Source organism: Protopterus annectens, chromosome 14.part0, assembly GCF_019279795.1.
Source record: "Protopterus annectens isolate FY-2018-M chromosome 14.part0, PAN1.0, whole genome shotgun sequence".
In the NCBI taxonomy this organism is placed as follows: domain Eukaryota; kingdom Metazoa; phylum Chordata; order Ceratodontiformes; family Protopteridae; genus Protopterus; species Protopterus annectens.
The window spans coordinates 813,672,555-813,697,554 of NC_056748.1; the positions used below are offsets into that span (position 1 = coordinate 813,672,555).

The 25,000-nt window shown below is 40.8% G+C and overlaps 1 protein-coding gene across 1 annotated transcript in view; it reads right to left on the reverse strand.

The window, feature by feature from the left end:
• PDCD11 (programmed cell death 11) overlaps window positions 1-25,000 on the reverse strand; it is a 1,563,481-nt gene that overhangs the window by 1,477,767 nt on the left and 60,714 nt on the right. The window contains 1 exon segment of the mRNA XM_044056566.1: window positions 16,040-16,151. Within this exon segment, the coding sequence (XP_043912501.1) occupies window positions 16,040-16,151 (112 nt within the window).

A 25,000-nucleotide genomic window follows, 5' to 3' on the forward strand; every position in this document is an offset into this window, starting at 1 on the left:
AACTTCTGATGTTAGGATTCACTGGTTCAAGTTGGGAATTCACAGTATTGGCAGCTACACACAAATGGAAAACCTAGATAACAGAGGTAGTTAATGAATACGTTTCTATGCTGCAACAGTTGATTCACAAGAATGTACTAAAAACAAAAGGTAGCAGCATCCAAAGCCAAGAGGACACAAAAGCAGCAGTTGTGAATCAGGAAGACTGGGCGTGAAGAATATACAGCTTAGCAGCATACGGGAGACTTTGAACAGGAAAGACTGCAAAAAAAAAAAAAGGAAAAACTGGATGCATATTTTCTGCAAGTATCCAACATCAAATCATTTACAGGAGACTCAAGTTGGTAGGAAAGCTGAATATAGGAAAGTCAGGTTGAGTGCAGAGAGATGGGTTCCACTTTCATCCCCCCAAGTTCCAAGGAGGTGACTGAACTTAGGGAAGTGCAGAGAAGACAGCAAGTTGGAAGTGCAGACAAGACAAAGTTGGAGTCAGAAGTACAACCAGAAAAAGACAGGAGTACGGAAGATATGGCAGAAGGAGGAATGAAAAAAAAAAAAAGGATGGGACAAGATAATGTTTGGGGAGAGAGCAAAGCTATGTGATCAGTACAAACAGTCATTTACAAATGAGTGACTGAATGAGACAAAAAGAGGGAGAAGGCAGATGAAGCAGAGCAGGGGCATAGAAAAGTCAAGAAAAAAAGACAGGAGTTAGAAGGATAAGTGAAAGGAGTGAGCAGGTTAAGAAATGCTCATCAGGGACAAAGCCAAGAAGTAAAATTAGGTTAAAACACAGTTTGAGTATTCAGCAATAGCATATTTAAGACTATTAACTAGGTATATTTATCAGGTCCCATGCAGAAGTATGTTTCAACCTGATCAGCATTTTCAGTAAAATTATCATCTTGGGTGATTAATAAGAAGTTATGTACCTACCATAACGTTCAATGTTAGTTGTCTTCTTCTCGCCTTCTTTCTTGCTGGTTGGGTTCGGAGCCGATCCTCGGCTCAGACTCTACCATCTACTAAAGCTCGAGAGCTATTTACTGGCTCGAGGCCTCCCCATATCCCCACAATGCTTGGCGCTAGATACCCAGATCTTGTTTGGCAGAGCTAACACCATAGAAAAATTTCAAGGACACCTGTCCAAACTACAAGGTTTACCTACAGTAGTAAAAAGAGGAAGGACGTAACCCAGATAAGAATTAGCCAGAGGAAGAAGGCCTCAAAAAGGGACTCTTCTCTGTCCAGGCTAGGGGGATGGAGGGTGGGACGCAAGAAAGAAGGCGAGAAGACAACTAACATGGAACGTTATGGTAGGTACATAACTTCTTGATGTTAAGTTGTCCATCTCGCCTCCATTCTTGCGGGTTGGGACAGCGTCCCTAGCACCTTAGTCCTGGGTGGCTCATCGGAACAGACTCTTGAGCACAGTGGAACCAAAATCAGCTCTACTCCTAGAGGCCATATCCAACTTATAATGTGAAATGAAAGTATGAGGAGTGGCCCATGTGGCTGCAGCACAAACAGATTCCATTGGTAGTCTTGCTTGAAAAGCTACCGAAGTAGCTAACGCTCTGGTGGAATGACCTTTAGGTTTAGTAGGGAGTTCTTTATGTCTCAGTTGATAAATCAAAGTAATAGAGGACAACCACCTGGATAAGGTTACTTTAGAAACTGGCAGTCCCTGTTTGCCCTCAGCATAGGACAGGAAGAGTTGGTCTGATTTTCTTGTTTGCTTTGTCCTATCCAAATAAAAACGTAACTGCCTATGAACATCCAATTGGTGTAACTTTTGTTCAGCTTTGTTCGAATAGTTAGGAAAAAAGACAGGTAGATCAATAGCCTGATTCAGGTTTGTTTCGGAAGGTATCTTGGGCAGAAACGAAGGATTAGTCCTTAGTGAAACTCTATCCTTATGAAACACAAGGTAAGGAGGCATATACAGAGGGCTTGAAGTTCCGAGACTCTCCTAGCTGAGGTGATGGCTACTAAAAAGAGAGAGTCTTCCAGGAGAGTAATTTCAAGGAACAGGAAGCCGCAGGTTCAAAAGGGGGAAGAATCAAGGAAGCTAAAATAAAGTTTAAATCCCACGGTGGCAGGGGATCTCTGACCGGGGGCCTAAGCAAAATAGTCCCTTTAAGAAAGACCTTGCAAAGTTTGTGGGACGGGATGCTGCTTTCTGACAGGCCAGTGTGGAAATTTGCAATAGCAGCTAATTGGACCCTAATGGTGGCAGACGAGGAGCCAGCTTGAAAAAGTTCTGCTAAAAAATCTAGAACGTGATGGACAGGGGCTGTAAAGCGATCAATATTCCTAGCCTCTGCCCAGAAAGAGAAAAGTTTCCACTTACTAGCATAAGTCTTCCTGGTGGTAGACTTGTGTGAAGAAAGGATGATTTCACACACCGGCTGAGAAATATGTGGAAGCCTGGCTAAGGTTGGAAGTGGAGCAACAAAGCCGTGAGGTTGAGAGACTGAAGGGATCCATGCAGCCCGCCTGACTGATGGACCAAGAGATCTGGCACTGGGTCCAGATTCCAAGGCTGCTCCAGCAGATGACGATGCAGGAATGGGAACCAAATTTGCCGAGGCCAGTAAGGGGCAATGAGGATTATCCTGGATCCCAATGCGGTCGCCTTCTGAATTAGTTTGGGAATTAGGGGAAAAGGTGGGAATGCATACAGAAGACCCCGGGGCCAATCGTGAACTAGAGCGTTTCTGGGGGAGTGGCCGGGAAGGGGGAAGAGAGAGTGAAGAAATCGTCGCACTTGCTGTTGAGAGGAGTTGCGAAAAGGTCGCAGCAAGGTTGACCCCATCTGCGGAAAATTTTGTCCGCTACTGAATGACTGAGAGACCACTCGTGAGGCATGAGAATAGCTCTGCTTAGCCTGTCCGCTATGACGTTGGACTTCCCGGGGATGTGCGTTGCTATCAGAAACCATTGAGAGGAAATCGCCCACTGCCAGAGTCAGAGTGCTTCTCGACATAAGGGATAGGACTTGGTTCCGCCCTGCTTGTTGTTGTACCACACTACAGACACACTGTCTGTTTGAATTGCAATAGTCCAGGTGGGTAGAGAGTCCTGAAGAGCTTGCAACGCTAAAAGCACCGCTCTCATCTCAAAGACCTTTATGTGCAGGTGGTACTCTAGAGGTTGCCAAGTGCCCTGGACAGTCCTGCCTTGAAAATGCCCCCACACCCGATCAGGGAGGCATCCGTGGTCACTGTGGCAACAGGAGGAGGAAGAACAAATGGTCTGCCCTGGAGTACTAGAGGGGAGACCATCCACCAAGCCAGGTTGTCTTTGCATGATTGAGTGATTATTATCTTGTGAGACATCGGCAGTTGCTGAAAGGACCATTGGGTAAAAAAACATCCACTGAAGAATCCGCATGTGAAAACGAGCCAGGGGAACTAGTAGGATTGCTGCTGCCATGAGACCCAATGTTTTTAGTACAAATCTGGCCAGAATCCTCTTGCACTGTAGTAAGACCTGCACATGCCGGCGAATGTCTGACACTCTGCCTAGAGGAAGTTTTGCGGACAGATCTTTTGTATTTAATCTTGCGCCTATAAAGGTTATAGACTGACAAGGCGACAATGCAGATTTTTCAAAATGTATTGAGATACCTAGCTCGGAGCAAGTTTGGATGGTATACTCCCTGGCTTGCAGTAGCTGATGCCTGGTGGAAGCAGTAAGGAGCCAGTAGTCTAGATATGGAAACACCTGGAATCCTCACAGTCTCAGGTGAGCCGTAACCACTGCCATGCATTTGGTGAACACACTGGGGGCTGTGGTGAGACACAAGGGCAGGGCTCTGAATTGATAGTGACTGGCTCCCAGCCAGAAGCAGAGAAACCTTCTAGAGCACCTGTCTATTTTGATATGGTAGTACACATCCTGAAGGTCTATGGAGCACATCCAATTGTCCTGACCCAAAAAGGGTAGAATAGACTGAAACGTGACCATCCGGAACTTCGTTCTTTGAACAAATTTGTTTAACCTGCCGAGATCCAAAATGAGTCTCCAGTCCCCCGTTTTTTTTTGGTACCAAAAAGAACTTGGAGTAAATTCAGAATCCTTGCTGGTCTGCTGGGACTGGCTGGATGGCCCTTTTTTCTAGCAGTTTTGAAATTTCTGGCACTGCTTGTTCCCTTAGACCGGGTGGAACATCTGGAAGGGACTTGGTTGTTTGTACAGGGGTGTGGACAAAGGAGATTATGTAACCCTCTGATATGATGGACCGTACCCATTTGTCTTGTGTGAGGAGTTGCCAGGCTTCTGGGTACAGCGACAATCTTCCCCAGACTGCCTTCGAAGGTGGACAGTCGGGCAGCCCCTCAGGGGTGCTGAAAGGGTTTGTCAGAGAAAGATTCTCTGCTACCCTGATTTTGCGGACCCCCTCTGCCCCTCGGGCGGCATCTATTATTGTTCCCCTCCCCTGCCCCTGGAGGGAAACTCGCCATGTGCGTCAGGTACGACTCCCTGGAGTTTCCGAAACCACATTTTTCCACTCTTTTGACCTTTAGGGTATGGTCTAGAGGGAGTAGAAAAACGGACTCCCACGGCAGAGAGAGTCTTGCCTTCCTGCTCACACCTGGTAAGGGTATCCTTCACCTGTGGTCCAAACAGAGCCGAACCATCAAAGGGGGTATTGGTGAAGGACGCCTTAAAGGGGTCAGCAAAGTTACATAACCGCATCCAGGCAGGTCTTATCAAAGCCACACCTGTACCTGCGGCTCTACTCGCCCTATCGGCTGCATAAGAAATGAGCCACATGGAGGAGTTGACGATTGAGTTAAGGGTCGCCAGCTGGGAGTTAATCTCATCTTGAGCCCCCTCAGGTGATGGATCCTGAAGGGTATCACCCAGTTCCTTGAGAAGATCCCTTTGAAGGCGGGTGAAGTGGCACAGATAATTCAGCGACCGCATGGAAAAAGTCGCTGAGGGAAACATCCGCTTCCCGTACCTGTCCATTGTCCTAGACTCTATTAGGTGGATGGACAGGCACCGAAGGGTCAGCAAACTCCTTCTTCATGGCTGCCACCACCACCACCATGGCATTAACAGGGACACCTTTTGTCAAAAATTGTTTGTTGGGTGAGGCTGTAATGAACTTAGTGGGCCTACGGGGAGTTGGTTCCACTGTGCCCAGGGCTGACCACGCCCTTCGAGCCACTACTTCCATGAGCGGGTCGAAGGGTGGAGACACCCAGGAGGTGGAAGGGCGAGAACCAAACACGTCCAGGTATACCGACTCATCCTCAGAAGGGTTAAGGGCAGTCCAGTTCCCCCTCTGCTTAAGGATCTCTAGGATGTCTGAAAAAGAGACTGTATCAGACGTGACATACTCGGGGGAGTCGACATGTTTCCTCTTACATTTTCTCTTCCGAGGGGGCTCCTCTGAAAGAACAGGGGAGGCCTCGGAAGAGGAAGATACACCCAATGGGGTGACCTGGAGCGTCTGTTCTCCACGCTTGGGGTCAGGAGGGTGGGCAGAGACCGATGCAGGCACCATGGGGGGAGGAGCCGAAGGGGCCGATCAAGGAGCCGACTCAGGAGTCAGCACGCTCCTCATGACCTCGAAGGCGACCCCATCAGGCAGAGAAGAAGGTCCCCGCTCCGAAGAGACATGAACCCCTCCCGGCACCGAGAGGGACAGCTCCGAGGCCAATGTCGGGGCCGAGCTCACCTGCGCAGAAGCCCCAAGAGGGAGAACGGGGTAGGACAAGGGTCCGATGCCACTCGCCCCCTCAGAGCAGACGATAATATGGTATTTGTCATACTCCACGAAGAAGATTGTCATTTTTATTATTAAAGCACCCTATCATTTTATGTATTGTAAGGTCAGCATGTTGCATCATCTTAACATTAGTTGCCACTAACTATTTTGTTTTTATTTTTCAAAATATTATGCTGTTCAATTATTTTAAACTAATTTGGGTCTTTTGATGTTTATTACGACACAATATGGATTAGATTTTTTAATATCAACTATACATAGTGAGTGTCATACGGGAATATGCTTTTAAATGTTTTTAAACACTTTTGGCGGGAAACTGAGTTAAGTGTTTCAATTATTCCATCAAGGAACATATAAAATGGTTTAACTGGTTAGAATTAACTGTTCTGAGGAAGACTGTGTTATACGGTTGAAAGCGCTTAACCTGGTTTGTATCGTTGGATTTAAGTGGAATTAAACGTCTGTTTTTTACTTGGTGTACGAGCAGTGTGTTCCTGTGTACATCCATCTGAATTGGGTTCATTCAGTTGTTGGAACTTTTATTGTTCTTCATTCAGACTGAAGCAATGGTGACCTCGGAGCCGAACGAACCGATTCTAGGGAAGGGGACCTAGAATGTTTTCAGCCCAAAGATGGTTTTGACACTAAAGTCGAAACCAATTGAGGTCTAGAGATGTCTGCTCTAGCCGGAACTGAAGAGGAGGAAGATGGTCCGCCCGGAGACGGCTCTGAACTGGGAGCCGATGATTTGGCGGGCTTTGAGGATTTCCCTGACTGAGGCTTCGCCGGGGATCCCTCTGGCTTAAGTAAGCCTCTCAAAATAAGCTTGTTCCTACGCTCCTGCAGGACTCTCGGGCTGAAGGCGTGACAGACCGAGCAGGAGTCCTGCAGGTGTAGGGAACCCAAGCAATACACACAAGAAGTGTGACCGTCTATCAGAGACATCTTCTGACAGCACGAGTCACACTTCTTGAAGCCTGAAACTTTAGTATCCTTGGACATACTGGCAAGGGGATACTAAAGAGAAAAATTAAACTAGTGCTTAAACAAGTCACACAGAAACACACACACCCACACTAGTTAAGCTAACAATAATAACTACAAAAAACAACTATCACCACTCTTAACAACAACTATCCTTAATAAAAATATACAAATACTATAAGGCTAAATACTACTCCTATTAAGTACCAAAGGGGTGGGGTTAGCCACTAAAAAGAAACAAGGGGGGGGAGAAACTCTGACAAAAAACGAGTTTCCTAGGTGGGATAAATTAGGGGATACACAGTCTAACTACACTAAAAGGGAAGACTATCTAAATATACTAAAAATACAAGGTAAATTTTTAGCCAATATATATAAAAAAAGGAATAATACAACCTGAGCCAGTAAAATCGCAACCTCGTATCTGAAGCGGCAAACGAGATCTGGGTATCTAGCGCCAAGCATTGTGGGATATGGGGAGGCCTCGAGCCAGTAAATAGCTCTCGAGCTTTAGTAGATGGCCGAGTCGGAGCAGAGGATCGGCTCCGAACCCAACCAGCAAGAACGAAGTCGAGATAGACAACTTAACATGTAAGATTTTTCTGGGCTTTGGATAAAAGTTGTGCGAGTGAAACTGGCACCAACTTTGTTTACAAGGATACAGGAAAGATCTGTTGGGTCAGCATAAGATGCACCATTATGAAGAACAGATAAAGAACACATTTTGCTTTTAGTTTTTTTAACATAGCTAAAGTACGAATTATAATTCTCTTTGGCTTGAGAGGCCAGTATAAGTTGATGGACTTTGAGGACTCAATAGTGTTTTTCATTTTTATGCTTTTGATATTTTCCTTTAGAAAACAGGGTATGGATTTGCTGTGTAATTTAAAGGATGATTTCTTTTGCAGCAGAGTTTCTGAATGGCAGTGGGCTAACCAGGGTGGTTTACTTCTGAATTTTCCATGATGCAGTATTCTAATATATCAGTTGATTGATTAACAATATATGATCAGTACAACACCCTTTTTGTAACAGTTAAATGCTCTTCTTGTCTATTCCCCACTCATTACAGTGGCTACTCTAAGCAGTGGTCTTTCAAAGCTTTTAGAGATGCACTTCAGAAATAATTAAAAAAAAAAAAAAAAAAAACACTTTGAAAAGGGAGGGGAGCTTCTAATGACAGACTATCAGAAATGTTTCCTGAATTTCTCCAATCTAGGCCTTCTGACAAATAATTCCTCAGAACACTAGGAAGCAGGTCTTTCTACAATTCAAAGGATATCTGTTGCCAGACTACACATGAGAAAGAGACACAGTAGTTTCTAAACAGAAAACGTGGATCCAGCATTTTCATGGCCAGGAATATCAAATTCTAGTTTGGAGCTTTATGGAAAGAACTGCTGGCGTGGAAACAAATTCAACCAAACCCAGGTGTCCCCTTAGACCTCAAGCCTGTCTGTCCCCAGAGAGATCAGATTTTGGTTGGGAGCAGTTTCCAGAGACATCCAAAGTTTAAGGCCTATGGAATCCTTCAGGAAAACCAAAGGGGAGAGAGCCTACCTGCCAACCATACCAAAATTACTTTTTACCGAGTTTTGGGGTCCAAATAATAGGGTGCCATGATTCCCAAGTGGCAACTCTTCCATTTCTGATTTTCCCCAGCTTTTACATTTTCTTCTTTTGTTTTTTTGAGCGGATATCATATGCACAATGATGTCAGCTCCATCAGTCTGTCAGAACTGAGCTCAAGGGCTCACATGCACTCATTCCTGGCGGGCTGCTTCACGGTTTGAAACTCGCGAGCGGGAATGCTTCAATGGTTTGGTTTATTTTGGAAAAGCTTTTAAAGGTATTCATGAACAGAATGCTTGGATTTTCTGCAAATATACTGAACGGAGTAAGGTTTCTCGTGAATGGAGAAATTCTGCAAAAGGCTGCTTCACCGTTTGAAACTCACAAGCTGTAAGGATTGCTTCAATGGTTTGGTTTTGAATAAAAACTACTATGGCGTACTAAGTCGCTGTTACGCCAATGTATCCTGGGATTCCAACTCAGTCAAACCGCTAAATCTGAAGCAGGTTGGTTTTGGAAAAGAAGCTTTTCGGAGTTGCTTTTTCTGGTTAACAGTTATTCTGCCACTGAATGGAGTAAGGTATTTTCAAACAGAGTGGCTTTTTTCTTTAGGTATCTGAAGTGTGTGTATGTGTAATTTTATATATATATATATATATATATATATATATATATATATATATATATATATATATATATATATATATATATACACACATACATACACACACACACATAATATATGTACACATACACACACATATATATATATATATATATATATATACATATATATATATATATATATAATATATATATATATATATATATATATATATATATATATAAATAATATAATACCCCTAGGTGAATACACCTGGTGGCTAGGAAGTACTTGGGCTCAAACACTGTACCTTGGGTACAAGGTAAAGAGAGCCTAAAGTTCCTAGCCACCATCACTTGTGAATTTATGCCTCATATTGTTCTGTTCCTCATTAAATCTGTGGTTTTCAGGATTTTTGTGGCAAATCACTTAAGGATTGAATTCACTAAATGACAAGATATTTGAATTTCAGACTTCATATTCTTCAGAAAATAAATGGTAACACAAAACCTTTTATTCTAGCAAAGTTTTTAAGATCAGTATTTGGAAGTTGTCCCTATTTTGGGGCTGTATTCCCCCATGATTGGATTTGTCCAGGTTTTTTGTGCCAAGACGTTGAGACCTATGGTGAGAAGGGAGAACTAAATGATATCCATTTAAGTTTAAAGTGTTCCTGTCTTTCAGGAAACTGCTGATTTGGCATAGTGATATGTTGCTCTGACTGTAGTGCACAGGGTCCTACATTCAAGACTTGGCAGTGAAATGCATGGTGGTAACAGCATTTTACTCTAGCAACTTTCCAAAATTATACAAGCAATGTTTAAAATGTGTCCCTGGTTTTTGTCCTTTTGTCCCCCACCCTCCCCAAAAAAACAAAAAACAAAAAAAAAAAAAAACAAATTCAAAGTAAGTGCGATAAGCTGTGCAATATGCCTATGGCTTACACTACGTCATTCTATTATATATGTGTATGGGTCCGCTTTACATGGCTGACATTTCACAATGTCAACATTCATATGATGAGACCATATGATCGACATTTGAAATGTTGACCAAGGGAAACCGGCATCTCCATACAGCACGGAATGGAAAGATTTCCATTTCTGCACTGTAGTGTCATCTCTGAGCTAGTATATTAAAGTTACGGGGGGTGGAGCATCTTTCAAGTTAGTTTTTTTTTGTCTGCTTGTATGCTCGACATTTCAAATGTCGATCATATGGTCTCTGACATTTCACAATGTCGAAATCCATATGGCCATCATATCAAGTAGACCCATGTGTATTTATAGTGTGTGCGTGTGTGTGTGTGTGTGTGTGTGTGTGTGTGTGTGTGTGTGTGTGTGTAAGTAGACTTTTATGATGGAAATGTTTTGAATTGGGCAGTTTTGTCATTGGTTCATGCATTTTGTTTCATTGCCAAATGGAAAAATGTTCAAACAAATTTAAAAAGTGCTTGAGTCTAATGAGTGTGCTGTATTATACAAGGAATATAATTTAATAAAGTCAGAAGGTGCATCAAAGAATGCATGTATGTTTCTTATTTTGTGTGCAAGGAGCCTAGGATTTGAAAACAGCCCAAAGATAATCTTTATCCACCACTGGCCAGATGCATTTTCTTTGGATGTGGCATGGGTTTCAATACTTTTTCAATGAATGCGAGTTCCAAGGGCAGAGAAATTTTAAGGCCAAGTCTATTTTCATTGCGAGACAGTATTGCTTTTTTAGCAGATATCTATTAGTGTTTGTGCATTGTGCTATAAAATGTAAAAATAAAATCCAAATAATCATTGTAGAAGTAAAACAGTATGCATGCACACAGTGTTTATGGTAAATGGGGCGAAACAGGTAATGGGACATTGGCATGGCTGCAGGGGGACCCTGGTGCTATATTTTGGTTGTCTGTTCTTCAGTTTGAGTTTGAAAGTAGGTATCCCACAATTCCATTGGTGTGGGTAGGGTTACACAGTTATGTATGCAAATTGTATGCTAATCAGCACGCAGATTTTTATGTATTTTTCATGGGCCTTGTCCAGATTTTTGATGTTTCCAGGTTGAGAGGTATGGGATAGAGAGAGGGGGGGGTTGATTTACATAGTAATTGTGAAGATTTAAAAGGATATCCTAAAAATAATTGTGGTGTACCCCCCACTTTGGCCCAAGCAATACCAATTCTCCCTTCTTATGGAATTGGCCAAGGCAACTACCACAAGCATCCTCAGACTGGATCTACTCGCACAAGAGTTGGATATACCCAAATATCAATCTTCAACTGCCTGCCTAGATGATTCAGCTTTAATACCTTTAATGAACTTTACGGAAAAGGATCCTTAAAGCTGAATCATCCAGGACACGAAGACGTGCAGCACATACTAAAGGATGCAACAAAGCCAGCTACTAGAAAATCCTATGGTTAAGTGGAAGCAATTTTCTAGTTGCTGTCTAGACAATAACCAGGGTACAATCAGGCATTTTGCACCACTGCTGACCATATATTTGAGAGAATTTTTCCTCTGGCCTCACCTTTTTCCTCTATAAAAAGGTTAATCTTGCTTTCATTTCAGCATGTTTATCAATGGACACTCCTTTTTCTTTTCAGCTTGTTGTCAAACAGCTCAAAAAAGTTTTTTTTCACTCATATTGAACAAGTTATTCCTTCACTGGAGCTCAGCTGTGTGCATGAAAAATTGACTAGTCATCTTTTGAACCAATTTATCAATCTGATTGAATTATTCTCAACTTGGAAAACTATTCTTGCACTGACCTCTGCAAGAAAAGTGCGAGTTGCAAACTCTCATGGTAGGTGAATCCCATCAGATTTTACATAAGGATAAGGCTCAGAGTTTTATTTGAATCAAGCAATCACTCTCTAAATTTTCTATCCAGAACCTAAAAAAAGGAAGAACAGATTCTTCATACTCTGTATGTGCACAAGCAGCCAAGGTACCATTTTGACAGAACTAAGCTCTTTAGAAAAGCTGAGCAGCTTTTATTTTCCACTTTTAAGAAATAAAGGAGACACTGTGTCTAGACAGATTTGCCAGGTGGTTAACTTGGCTATTATTGTTTTTGCAATTCCTACTGTGGGAAAACCATTCCAAGCAGTATCAAGGCACATTCCACTAGAGACTCGTCTTATTCGACGGCATACTGGAGAGAAGAGGACTCTAGAAGCATCTGATAGGCAGCTACAAGGTCCTGTTTACAGTCTTTGGCAAAGCATGAGAAACGGGATGCCTTTTCTAGGTCCACGTATAATTTTACTACAACCATTATCCAAGGGCTCCTGGATCCATAAAAGTTCTCCCCTCAGGATGGAGGGGCTTTGGTATTCAACCTATATAGCCCCAAAGGTTGCTGCAACAGTGAGAACGATGAACAAGTTGTACTCGACCATAGAGTAAAGGTTTAAGCCCTCTCTGCTGCAGCAGCCAAAACTATCCTCCTATTCTTGTCCAGTTGTAGTTGGGATATAAATGTAGGGCTGTGTTGAGTGTCTAATTTATTGGTTCTATTTCTACTTTACATTGGTTAATGCAGGAAGTTAGGCTCTTCTCCCATTGAACGGGCAAGAAAGTCCTGAGGAAAGCTTCACTCAAACTGCTGCTTTCCCTCTACAGGATTAGCCAATCAGTATTCAGAGTGAAGGAGTGGGGGGAACCACAGCTTTTTGAATCTGTCCAGTTGTTCTTTCCATGGCAGTAAACAACCCTTCTTACCCAAGGGATACAGTAGCAATGAGGAATCCAAACATCTACTGTTAACAGCAATTTCAACTTGCACAACTGCAATTTATATAATTAAAACGGTCAAGACAGAGCATTTAGGGACATTCTGAAATGAATATTGTGTGAAACTCCACCTCCAGCATGATGTTACGTTAACAGTTGTAGAGAAGACACGAAAATATGACAGGCTTTTTTTTCAGGGAGAGACTTACTTTTTCCTGGGCTTCAAATATGACAGGATAAAAACAATATAAATGCATTCACTTTTATATTCTAATCAATTATTAATATTGCACTGGTTGCTTTACTATTTTACATAGCACCACTTTTCAAGGTATTCCCCATTACATTTTGGAATGGCGAATTAAGTTCTACCTGCGTTTTGTACTGCTAGCAGCCTCATGCTTTGTTGCAGATCTTTTCTAAAATTGGCAAATGGTGGGTTTTGCTTCTGTGGAAATATTTACTCATTTATATATTGTTTTCAGGTATCTAAGCAAAGACTTAATGATAGCTGTGCTATGCATACCTTATCTGTCATTGCAGACAGTCCCTAAATGGGTTCACACACACACACACACACACACACACACACACACACACACACACACACACACACACACACACACACACACACACACACACACACACACACACACAATTTAGCTATCAACAGCAAAAATAAACTAAACTAAACTAAACTAATGTCCTTAGCAGAACCCATTCTATTTGCAATTTCCCAAATGCTTTTCTCCTTGGTATGGCGAAGGCCGCAGAGCCTTTTCAATAACAGTTTTATGAACTTCCTGATTAACTGAAATAAGAGTTATCCTTGTAATGATTTCGTATTACATCTTAAGTTACACAAATAATTTGGACATCACAGCTATCACTAAAAAAAACGTGCCAAATACTCAGATTTGCTTTCATGCAATGAAGTCACCTTTTGTGGAATAACCAACATGAGAAAGGTCAGAATGAATTCCACAGAGAGGCAAAGTATCACACAATTAAAAACAGAGGGACTGCAAATCATGAAACAATTATGGTAAAATCACAGAAGGAGCCATTATTAACAACAAAAAATAATAAAGTAAGACAACCTTGATGCCTTGACCTCGCCATGGCTTTTGACACCATTCCCCACTCGGGAATTATAAAAAAAATAAAACTCACCAGCCTGAACATAAACCCCTACGTCACGAGATGGTTTGCCAACTGACTTACAGACAGAACTCACACTGTAAGACTAGCGGGCTTCAGGTCAGACTCTAAACCAGTCACAAGTGGTGTCCTACAAGGCTCGGTCCTGGGACCCCTACTGTTCGGCATATACTTCTCAGAAGTACAGGCAAACACAGGAGGACTATGGCTAACCAAGTTCGCCAATGACTGCAAACTGGGAGCCATAATTGACTCTTCGGCTGACAGAGACATTCTCCAAAAGGGCCTTACTGAGACGGACACTTGGTGTCAAAGTCATGGTCTCAAGCTAATTGCCAAAAAATGCATAGTCATCCCGTTTGGGGAAAAACAAAAAACACCCATGAATTACCATATAGGTGGCAGCCCCCTTAATACAGAAGAGGTAATAAAAGATCTGGGGACCCACGTATATAGTAATCTCTCCTTTGACAATCATATTGCCAAAGTAGTTAGGAAATCCTTCTATGTAGCCCATCTAATTACTAAAGGGTTCGCATCTAGAAATAAAGAAGTTATAGTGCCCCTCTACTCGTCACTCATCAGACCCATCAAAGTACAATGCCCCATTTGGGATGTACCTCAACAAGACACTTCCCAACAGTTGCAAAGACCACAAAAGTACCTCACCAAGAGGATTACTGGCCTCAAACATATGTCCTATGCAGCCCGACTGGAAAACCCCCCCAGCTGTACTCAGTCGCATATCGCTTACTCAAAGGAGATCTCTGCCCAACTTACAAAGCCATGGACATACTCCACCTAAAGAAATCAAAGTCACTGTGAGCCACTCCCTCTAGTGAGCTAAACCTCGCCACAACAATAAATGGAACATGCTGGAGGGATAGATTCCCGTCACAGAGACTCCCCATGCTTTGGAGCAAAATTCCTAACTACATTAGGCAGAGACCCTCACTAACACTCTTCAAGAGAAACCTTGACGAGTGGATGGGTAACAGAAAACACACCCCTGGGATCACTTCATTGGCTCTTCTTGGCAGAGGCTCAGTTAATCAATCAATGGGGCAGTGAAAGCTGACACTCTGGCTAGGCTTATAAATGCCCTTGGGCAAATAGCCTAGTACCTACCTACGAACCTATAAAATCATAGTACCTACCTACGAACCTATAAAATCACTTTACAATCTTCTTCAAAAGTCGAATAGACTATGGCACTGCAAGCCAGGAACCCAACACAAGATCTTTTCTGAAATGATCACCAAGTCAAAGATCTTAACAGTAAAAAAAATTAAACACACCAAGATCCTAATCTTCATCACTATGCCATTTCATGTACTGGCAGAAGGCAAGACAGCTCCTACTGAGATGGGGATCTTGTTGACCCATTATTTAAAAGCTTCCAAAAGTATTTCTTACACAAAAATCAGACACTTTTTATACACCGCTAATAACGTACCTTGCAAAACGTCCAGATTTCACAGAATATTCAGATTTCTGCCTTGTATTATGGCCTGTGCCTCAACATTTGTGGGGTTTTGGCAAATCAATGGGGATAGAAGTCGGTAAATAATTACAGGAGACTCCCTCTTATCCGGCCCCTCTAACTGGCCATCAACTTTCTGCCACAGCCCTAGCAAAAGATGACAGAACACTTACACCTCCTCTGGGCTAATTAAGGTCAGACATTTGAGTTGCAGACTTCATATTCATTGGAAAAATGCATACCAACACAAATCCTGTTAATTCTAGCCAATTTATAACCTATAAATGCTGTTTTGTATGCTTTTTCTGACTAACCAGTCATTCGTTTATCCAGCCTAAGGTCCTGTCCCAGCAAGATCAGATAAGAGGGATTCTACTGTATATTCATTAGAGTTTCTGGCTTGATATTTTTCAGAAAATGCATGTTAACACAAATCAGGTTATTCTACCCACTTTAGATTTTAAGAGCAATATTTAAAAATATGTCCCTATTTCTAGGCCTCTGTCTCCCCATTACTTTAGGATCTGTACAGGTAGCTTGTGCCAAGAGGTTGAGAAATGGGACTATTTAATCTGGAACATATTACTAAAGACAAATCAAGCATCACTAAAACAACAACTCCCTAGTTTTAGTACAGCATTCAGTAAACTCCAAATTTTTGAGTATTCACACGGTCATTCAATTTGTAGTTTCAGAATATGTAGTGGTAAACTCAATGCCACACAGACACATACAGATGAGAAAAAACATATAGAACTAACCTCAAACAAATTGTCATGTTCTATAGATCTCTTCACTGGTTTATCACCAAATGATTTTTTCTGGGATCCTCCTCGAGGAAAGTCTTCTTCTATGGAGGTCATATTTAAAAATCTGCCGAGAAATAAATTGCCAAAATGATGAACTGAAAATAATCACAGACAAAAGCTAAACATTTTAGGTTTTGCGACTGCTCTACGGTCTCAAACTTTCAAGACAGCAGTTAATAGCATCATCAGAACTTTAACACTGAAAAGTACTGCAAGGCAAATAATCGCAGACAGTGCATTATAGCTGCTCAACACAGAGCTCAAAAATATTTTAAAGCAGTACAGTCACACATAAACTTTAATATGTCCATTACAGAACTACAAGAAAACACTAGTCTGGAGGATAATACTCACTAGATACTAGCCTGGATAATCATCACAGATAAACCACAGGTAACATCTTTATCCCAAGACCAATCCTGTATTACTTCCTAGAGAAGCAAACACATGGTACATAAAACTTGATTGATCTAGGGATATGTGCAAAACTACACTCTTCTACATCTTTCAAAAAACACAAGACAAAAAGCTTCTTTTTTTCTACAGGAGGAGGAGAAAGAACTTTACTCTGTAACCATAAATGCAAGCTTTCTGGCTACCTGATGTATAACACTGGGCAATGGACATAAGCAGATGTGTGCTAAACAATTGTTTTTAAATCCTCCCAACCAGCCAAAGTTAAATAGCACCACAAAACTCGTGTCTTCCTTTGAACTGGCTTAACAACTGGTAACTTTCTCATCAGTACTTGGAACATCTGCTGTAAATGACTACCAATAATGAACGCAAACAAAGCCTACACTCACCAGGAAGAAAGCGCAACTTGTCAGAGAATCTTTTCCTACTTCCTACTTTGCAATTTATATGGTAAAACATAAGCAGTAGGTCCTTTAACACAAACATCTTCCAACAGAGACTTTTGCATAGTTTAACCCATACACGTACTTGTTGTAAATAGAACCACACTGTTTCCAAGACATAAACCCATGCATCCTGTGGGCATTACTAAAGATGGAAGGTGGTGATTTTGGTGCTAGTTTGACAAAGAGTAGTAGATTAGAAAGATGAAACCTTGACTATGACCCAGAAAACCCATAATAAGAGGTTTACCTCCTGGGTGCTTAAGATCAAATATGGAGCAAAAGAGGAATGGCAAGGAAATGTCCACTTGCCTCTCTCTGGAGATTGGGTGAGAAAAGGGATGAGGGCACACCAAACTTCATAGCTTCCAGTCAGAAAACATTGTGAAAGTAAACAAGGCCCACAACAGCAGTAGCACAGAAAGCTCCCTCGCAACACAACTGTGTGTGCAACTCTACAAAAAGAGCAGCCAGCATGTCTTGGAAGAATAGAACATAACAAACCAAAAAACACGATTCATGTTAAACATCATTAGTGACGCTGCAAACTTTCTTTCCCTTCTCAAACTCACTGATCCAGCAGACCCCCTACTATGGTGTCATTCTACAGGGATCCAATATTTGTATGCTTGGGAGGACATGGTTAACATAACACCATGCTCTGCACCTCTATCCTCCAGGCCTTTGAAGAGTGGCTAAAATTTGTATTCACCCCCATAGTGCCTTTTTTAGCCAATGCCAAACTGACCATACTACTTACACAGCAAAATCAACTCAACCGAACCTCAAGGTGTTCCTGCTAAATACCAGAAGCCTAAACAAAACAAAACACACTTCCTCCAAGCCCTCCTCATACTTGAGAAAATAAACTTCAGTGTAGTTCGAGATGTGGTCTAAAATGGCAGTGAAAAGTTTCAGTGCCTTCCACACTTCTACAGCAGTAGCTACACAAAGACTAAAGGAGGAGGAGTCGTCAATATATAACCAGCAGCATACCTCTAGGGTGCTGAAACAATAGATGTGTTGGAGTTCCTCCATGTGCAGGTCACCACAAACAAAATACCATACCATCACAGCCAGCTATAGGTCAATATCCATGTCCCACGAAGCTGACAATGCATACCTGGACCTACTGGAAACACTGGTCATCCAACCCAACATACTACTTATAGGAGACTATAAGTTACCCCTATAAAGACTGGGAATCTAACAGTCTCAAAATCTATAGGCACAGAGATTCCTGTACTTTGTAACTACAAACACCCTGGAGCAAACAATGAATACGCACACCAGAGGATCCAGCATACACTACCTTGAGTTTACAAAATATGGGAGAAAGCTGTACCCCTCCCTGCAAATCTTATCATCCTTGGTAAAGTCTGGCCATAAAGAGATCTCCTTCCAAGTCAAAGTCAACTCCATAATCCCATGAAAACCAGTAACAGTCAGGAACTATTACAAGGCAAACTACCTCTTAAGATAAGTACTGTCAAATTTCAATCCCCCCTCCAAATCCAGACAACACACCAGCCTATGCAGAATTGCTCTCAAACCTCTGTACAACCATGTCAAAGGCTGCATAGAGGCTGCTGTACCTACCAGAAGCAAGCACAGAACTAGCCCTGAAGCAAACCATGGTGGCATCCCAAATTAAACAAGATATACAACAAAAGGAAAACAAAATCATGACAAAACTCAAGAAGGGTAATTCCCATAAATATAAAAAAAATATTTTCAAAAGTAAACAGGCAATTAAAAGGCCTAATTAGTCAAGCAAAACCAACTCAGAGGCCAAGACAGCCTTCTAGGTGAAAAATAACCATAGAAACTTATACAGCTAAGTCAGAAATCTCAAGGGCAGCACACAGTAATGTGCTTAACTGTTGGTTAATGGTGCCACATTCACCAAGCCTGACAATGTAGAAAACCTGTTAACGGACAAATTCAGTTCTAACTTCACCCCCCCCCCCCAACCACCCCCTCAAAAATACTCAAACATACCCCATCCAACTAGAATTACGGCATATGTACTGGCTGCACTCACTAAAGTCAAGAGAACACTGCGTCAATGGCCCAATAACTAAATAGGACTTAAAAGTACTCCTACAGTCATTATTCAACTATAGTCTTGAAAAAGGCTTTGTGCCACATGAATGGAGGGCTGCAACAATCACCCCCATGCAGAAGGGAAGACTTGCAAAAGATCATGGAAACTACAGGCCTATTAGTGTAACTAGTCTTATTTACAAAGCCATGTAAAGAATTATGGAAATCAGAAAGGACACAGTAGACCTCTAGATGCTGAATCCACCTTAATATGGCTTGGTAAAAGGAAGGTCATGCTTAATGAACCTGGTGGACTTATTTGAGAAGGTTACTAAACCAAAAGATATAGGGAAAAATGGTGCAAATTGCCTACCAAAATCTGGCTAACACATTTGATACAATACCCTACTCAGGCACTGTCAACAAACTCCGGGAACTAGGTATAAACTCCTTCATAACATGATGGGTACCAAGCTGGCTCACTCAGTAGTGTATCCCCCCAGAGCTCTGTGTGGGGTCCACTCCTCTTTGGCATCTACTTCTCAGATATCAAAGCCAATGTGAAAGGACTTTGGCTGATCAAGTTTGCAAACAAATCAACGAATCTCACCAGCCATCCCCCAACAGAAGACCACCCTTCAGAAAGGTGTAAGAGACAAAATAATTGGTGCCAATACCATGGCTTAAAACTCAGTACCAATAAATACAATACATTTTGGGACGTTTACCACCCTGGTTAACTAGGTCATCAATTAAAACACCTTAAAAATCTGATTCACAGATATGGGAACTCATACAGATAGCAACATACCCTTCGACCAAAATGTGTCCAAGGTAAGAAAAATCCTTCTACGTTGCTGAACTTGTAAGCAAGAGCATGGTATCAGGTTCTAGAGGTCATCATACCACTGTACTGAGCGTCCTCAGAGTATAATATCCCTTCTGGAATGCACCGGACCAGACACCTGCAGCACCTAAAACGTCCACAAAACTTCCTTACTAAAAAGAAGCAGGAAGTAAACACAATGTCCTATGCAGACTGCCTCAAAGCCCCATGTCTTTACTCTGTATCATACAGAATTCTGAGAGATCATCTTGCCTGACATACAAGGGATCCCCCGACCTTCATTTGATAAACCTTTTGCACAGCTGCAAAACAAACAGCATGAAAACTACTACATTAATACCTAAAGGTTTATTTGCAACCTAAATAGGATATGTGAGAGACAGAGAGACAGATAGACATTTCTCAAAGAATTCCAGTTCTCTGAGCAGACTCCACATCCATGTGAAGCGGAGTTCCTTCCTATCCCTTTTTAAGCACAACTTTGGCCAATGGATGGGTAATTAGAACTTTACCCCCTAGTCTGGGTCCTGTGTCTCTGATGGACACAGGAAGTCAGTAAATCACCACCTATACAAATCAAACTTGTGGGTCACATTTGGGCTGCATGGCTAGCCTTAAGAGACCTAGTAGTAGTTAGCCTAGTACACACAAATGGAAAATGATGGGAATCTATGAAGCATTTTTCAGTATGACAGAACCACAAGCAACAAGTTGCTGCATCTGTATACACACATATATATGCATAAATATATATATATACATATATATACATATATATATATATATATATATATATATATATATATATATATATATACACACACATACACACACACACACACACACACACACACACACACACACACACACACACACACACACACACACACACATATATATAAATACATACATACACACAGACACATCAGTTAAAATGCCAAGTTTTTGTGATGTAAAACCAGAATAAATCATTTCAAAACTTTTGCCACCTTTAATGTGACCTATAACCTGCACAATTTAATTGAAAAACAAATCTGTTAGAGGAAAGAAAATAAAAAACGTACAATAAACTGGTTGCATAAAAAAGTGTGCACACCCTTAAACCAATACCTTGTTAAAGCACCTTTTGAATTACAGCATTCAGCCTTCTTGAGTACACACCTGCCATCAATTAGAGAGAGGCTCTAACCCCAAATAAAGTTCAGCTGTTCTAGTAGAATTTTCCCGTCATTTACTCAGTTGCCCTGCTACAGCAAAAGCCATGGTTCGCAGAGAGCTTACAAAGCATCACAAGGATGTCATTGTTGAAAGGTGTCAGTCATGAGAAGAGTACAAAACATTTTCCACAGCATTGAATATACCATGGAACACAGGGAAGAAAGTCATCAGAAAGTGGAGAAAATATGGGACAACAGTGATGTTGCAAAAAAACTGGACGTCCCTCCAAAATTGATGAAAAGACAAGATGAAAACTTTTCAGGGAGGCTGCCACGAGACCAACAGCAACACTGAAGGACCTGCAGGAATTTCTGGCAAGTACTGGTTGTGTACTACATGTGACAACAATCTCCCATATTCTCCACATGTCGGGCTATGGGGTAGGGGTTGCAAGAGGGAAGTCTTTCCTTACACAGAAAACATCCAGGTCAAGCTAAAATTTGCAAAACAATACATCAAGTCTCCCAAAAGCATGTGGGTAAATGTGTTCTGGTCTGATGAGACCACGGTTGAACTTTCTGGCCACAATTCCAAAAGGTACTTTTGGCACAAAAACACTTAGCATCACCAAAAGATGACCATCCCCATGGTGAAGCATGGTGGTGGCAGTATCATGCATTGGGGTTGCTTTTCTTCAGCTGGAACTGGGGCTTTAGTCAAGGTGGAGGAAATTATGAAGAGTTCCAAATACCAGTCCCTTTTGGCCCAAAACCTTCAGGCATCTCCTACAATAATGACGAAGAGGAATTTCACCTTTCAGCACAACAATGACCCCAAGCATACATCCAAATCAACAAAAGAATGGCTTCACCAGAAGACAAAGTTTTGGAATGGCCCAGCCACAGCCCAAACCTAAATCCAATAGAAAATCTGTGGGGTGACCTGAAGAGGGCTGTGCGCAAGACAAGCCCTTGCAATCTGACCCACTTAGAGTGCTTTAGAGCGGGCAAATATTGCCAAGTCAAGATGCACCATGCCGACAGACTCCTACCCAAGAAGACTGAATGTTGTAATTAAATCAAAAGAGGTTTCAACAAAGTATTACTAAGGGTGTGCACACTTGTGCAACCAGCTTATTGTACTTTTTTTAAATAATTTTTCCCCCCTAACAGATTTGTTTTTCAAATGCATTGTACAGGTTATAGATCACATTAAAGGTGGGAGAAGTTTTTAAATGATTTACTGGGGTCTCATTTTAATATCACAAAAACATTGCATTTTAGCAGGGGTGTGTACTCTTCATATATCCACTGTATGTATGTACGTATGTATCTATGCGTGCATATACATTATAAAAATAAAATATGTGTGTGTGTGTAGATTATATATATATATATATATATATATATATATATATATATATATATATATAAATAAATAAATAAAGAGATGCATGGTTTCACTTCATAAACACGAATTGCTGAAATCTTGAATTTCAAAAATTTGTGTCCATGAAGTAGAAACTTCAAAATAATGAAAGTGCATAAGCGCGAATAGGACTATGTCAAATTCATGCTTTTACATATATGTAATGTTGCGGAAGTGTTTGGCTGGGATGGTGTCTGCAGTTTAAAGTGAGTGAGTGTGCGTGAGTGTTTTTCTAACTTGCACGAATGGGTTAGGGTAGGGAGGTGGAGGTACGATTTTGTGCCTTGGCTGTTTGCGATTACTTTTTTCTGTACTGTTTGTGCGATCTTGGAGTTAGTATATATAAGTAGGGGGTGCAGGAGAGCTTGCTCCCCACATTTGTGTAGTGTAGGTGCGTGGTGTTTAATTGTTTTGTGGTGTGGGTGTTATGGTTTGTGAGTTGTGTGCTGTATTGTGTATGTTCGAGGTTTTGGTTTCGAGATTGTGAAGTGTCGGCGTTGTGATTGTTTCGGCTTTATACTGTCAAAATGCTGAAATTCGATATTTCAGTAATATGAAGTAAAACACACATACATACATACATATATATATATATATATATATATATATATATATATATACATATATATATATATATATATATATATATATATATATATATATATATATATATATATATATATATATATATATATATATATATATATATATATATACACACACACACACACAACACATTATATATATATATATATATATATATATATATATATATATATATATATATATATATATATCTCAAAAACAGTCCAAGTCCCAAGTAATTTACTGAAAACAAACCCAGATAGAGATGTGAAGAAGGTGCTGATCCAAATGTAGTGAAGACAATCCAATGAAATAATCCAATTCAACGAAAAACCAAGAACAGCTTTATTTACAAACGTAAGCGCTTTCACGGAGATGTGTTCCGCTTCTTCAGACGTACTACTAAACACTCATACCTTTTCTCTTATATAGTACCACACAATTAATTAATCATTCAATAATTAACCCTCGTAATTGCAAAGTTACAAAATTGTAAAACAGGGTTGGTAAAAACAATATCAATGCATAGTATAAAAAGAAAAAACACTTCCCAATACATATACATATAAATAGTGAGTCTTCAATGATTACCATATAAAAAAGCATAAATAAATGATAATAAAAGTTGTAAAATGTTATTATAAAACACAAAGTACAAAGCAGACAAGACAGTGGAAACAAAGTATGATGCATATGACTGAAGTGTAATTTATGGAATGTGTGTATAACCTAAAATATATGTATTGTATTTAATAGTCAAGAGACCTTGCTTTAAGCATGGGCTTAAGAGAAACAGTCTCATTAAGCCCACTATCCTTGTGTGCAGCAAGTCTGAGGATCCACCTAACTTCAGCTTGTTCAGTCAGGTTAGTAATATCACCTAACCTAATATTAGTATTCTGTACATGTAGCACTTGAAATTTAAAAACATGTTCCTTGCCCTTATGAAGAGTGTGTTTGGCTAGGGCACTATATTCCGGTTGTCTGGAGAGACAATAAATGTGGTCCCTTATGCGCTCTCTAAGTGTTCTGTTCGTTTTGCCCACATAGAAACCAAAACATGTTTCACAGTGGGCCACATACTACATTTTTAGTATTACAGTTAGTTTGGCACCTAATTTCCCATAACCTACCAGTATCAGGATGTTTGAAGAATCTGGACTCATCTATATAACTACATTGGACACATTTACCACATTTCTTTGTCCCTAGATATGGTTGGTTATGCTGCATCCTACCATCACTTAAATCAGTATAACACAAGTGCTGTTTGAGACTTTTCATGTTTCTGTACGTATATAACGGATAATTACCTACCAATTCTCTAGTCCTATTATCAACCATAAGCATATTCCAATTATTAGAAATAGCTTGTTTGACAATGTGTAAATTCGTACTATAGGGTAGTATCACATGTGGTTTAATTAGGCTACCATTATTACTAATACTGGAAACTGAGTTCTGTTAGAGTAATATGGTCTGGCTCTAGTTTCTTTAAACTTATGTACTATGGTGTGAACACTATCCGCCTCTCCAACTTTGTATCCTCTAGTTAGGAAGCTTCCTTTTAACTTATCCAGCTCAACATGTAGTGAGGTGTCATCAGAGCAAAGCCTAGACACCCTCATAGCCTGTCCCTTGACTATGTTATTAAAGACTTTTGGATCGTGCATACTGGTTCTATGTAGAAATGCAGGTCTGTAGCACGGTTTCCTGTATATCTTGGTCAAATACCCATTATCATGTCGATAAATGGTCGTGTCAAGGTAATTAATGCTGTTCATCGAGAACTCCAGAGTAAACTTCAGAAAGCCCCCCCAAGCTATTAAGATGCTGTAATAAATCTTTGAGGAGTGTATCTGGTCCTTTCCACAGGAAAAAGATATCTACAAAACGTCTATAAAAGATGATACTAGAATTGTTCAACATAATCTCCCTTTCCCAGGCCACCATGACCAGATTCGCATAGGTATTAGCACAACTAGTGCC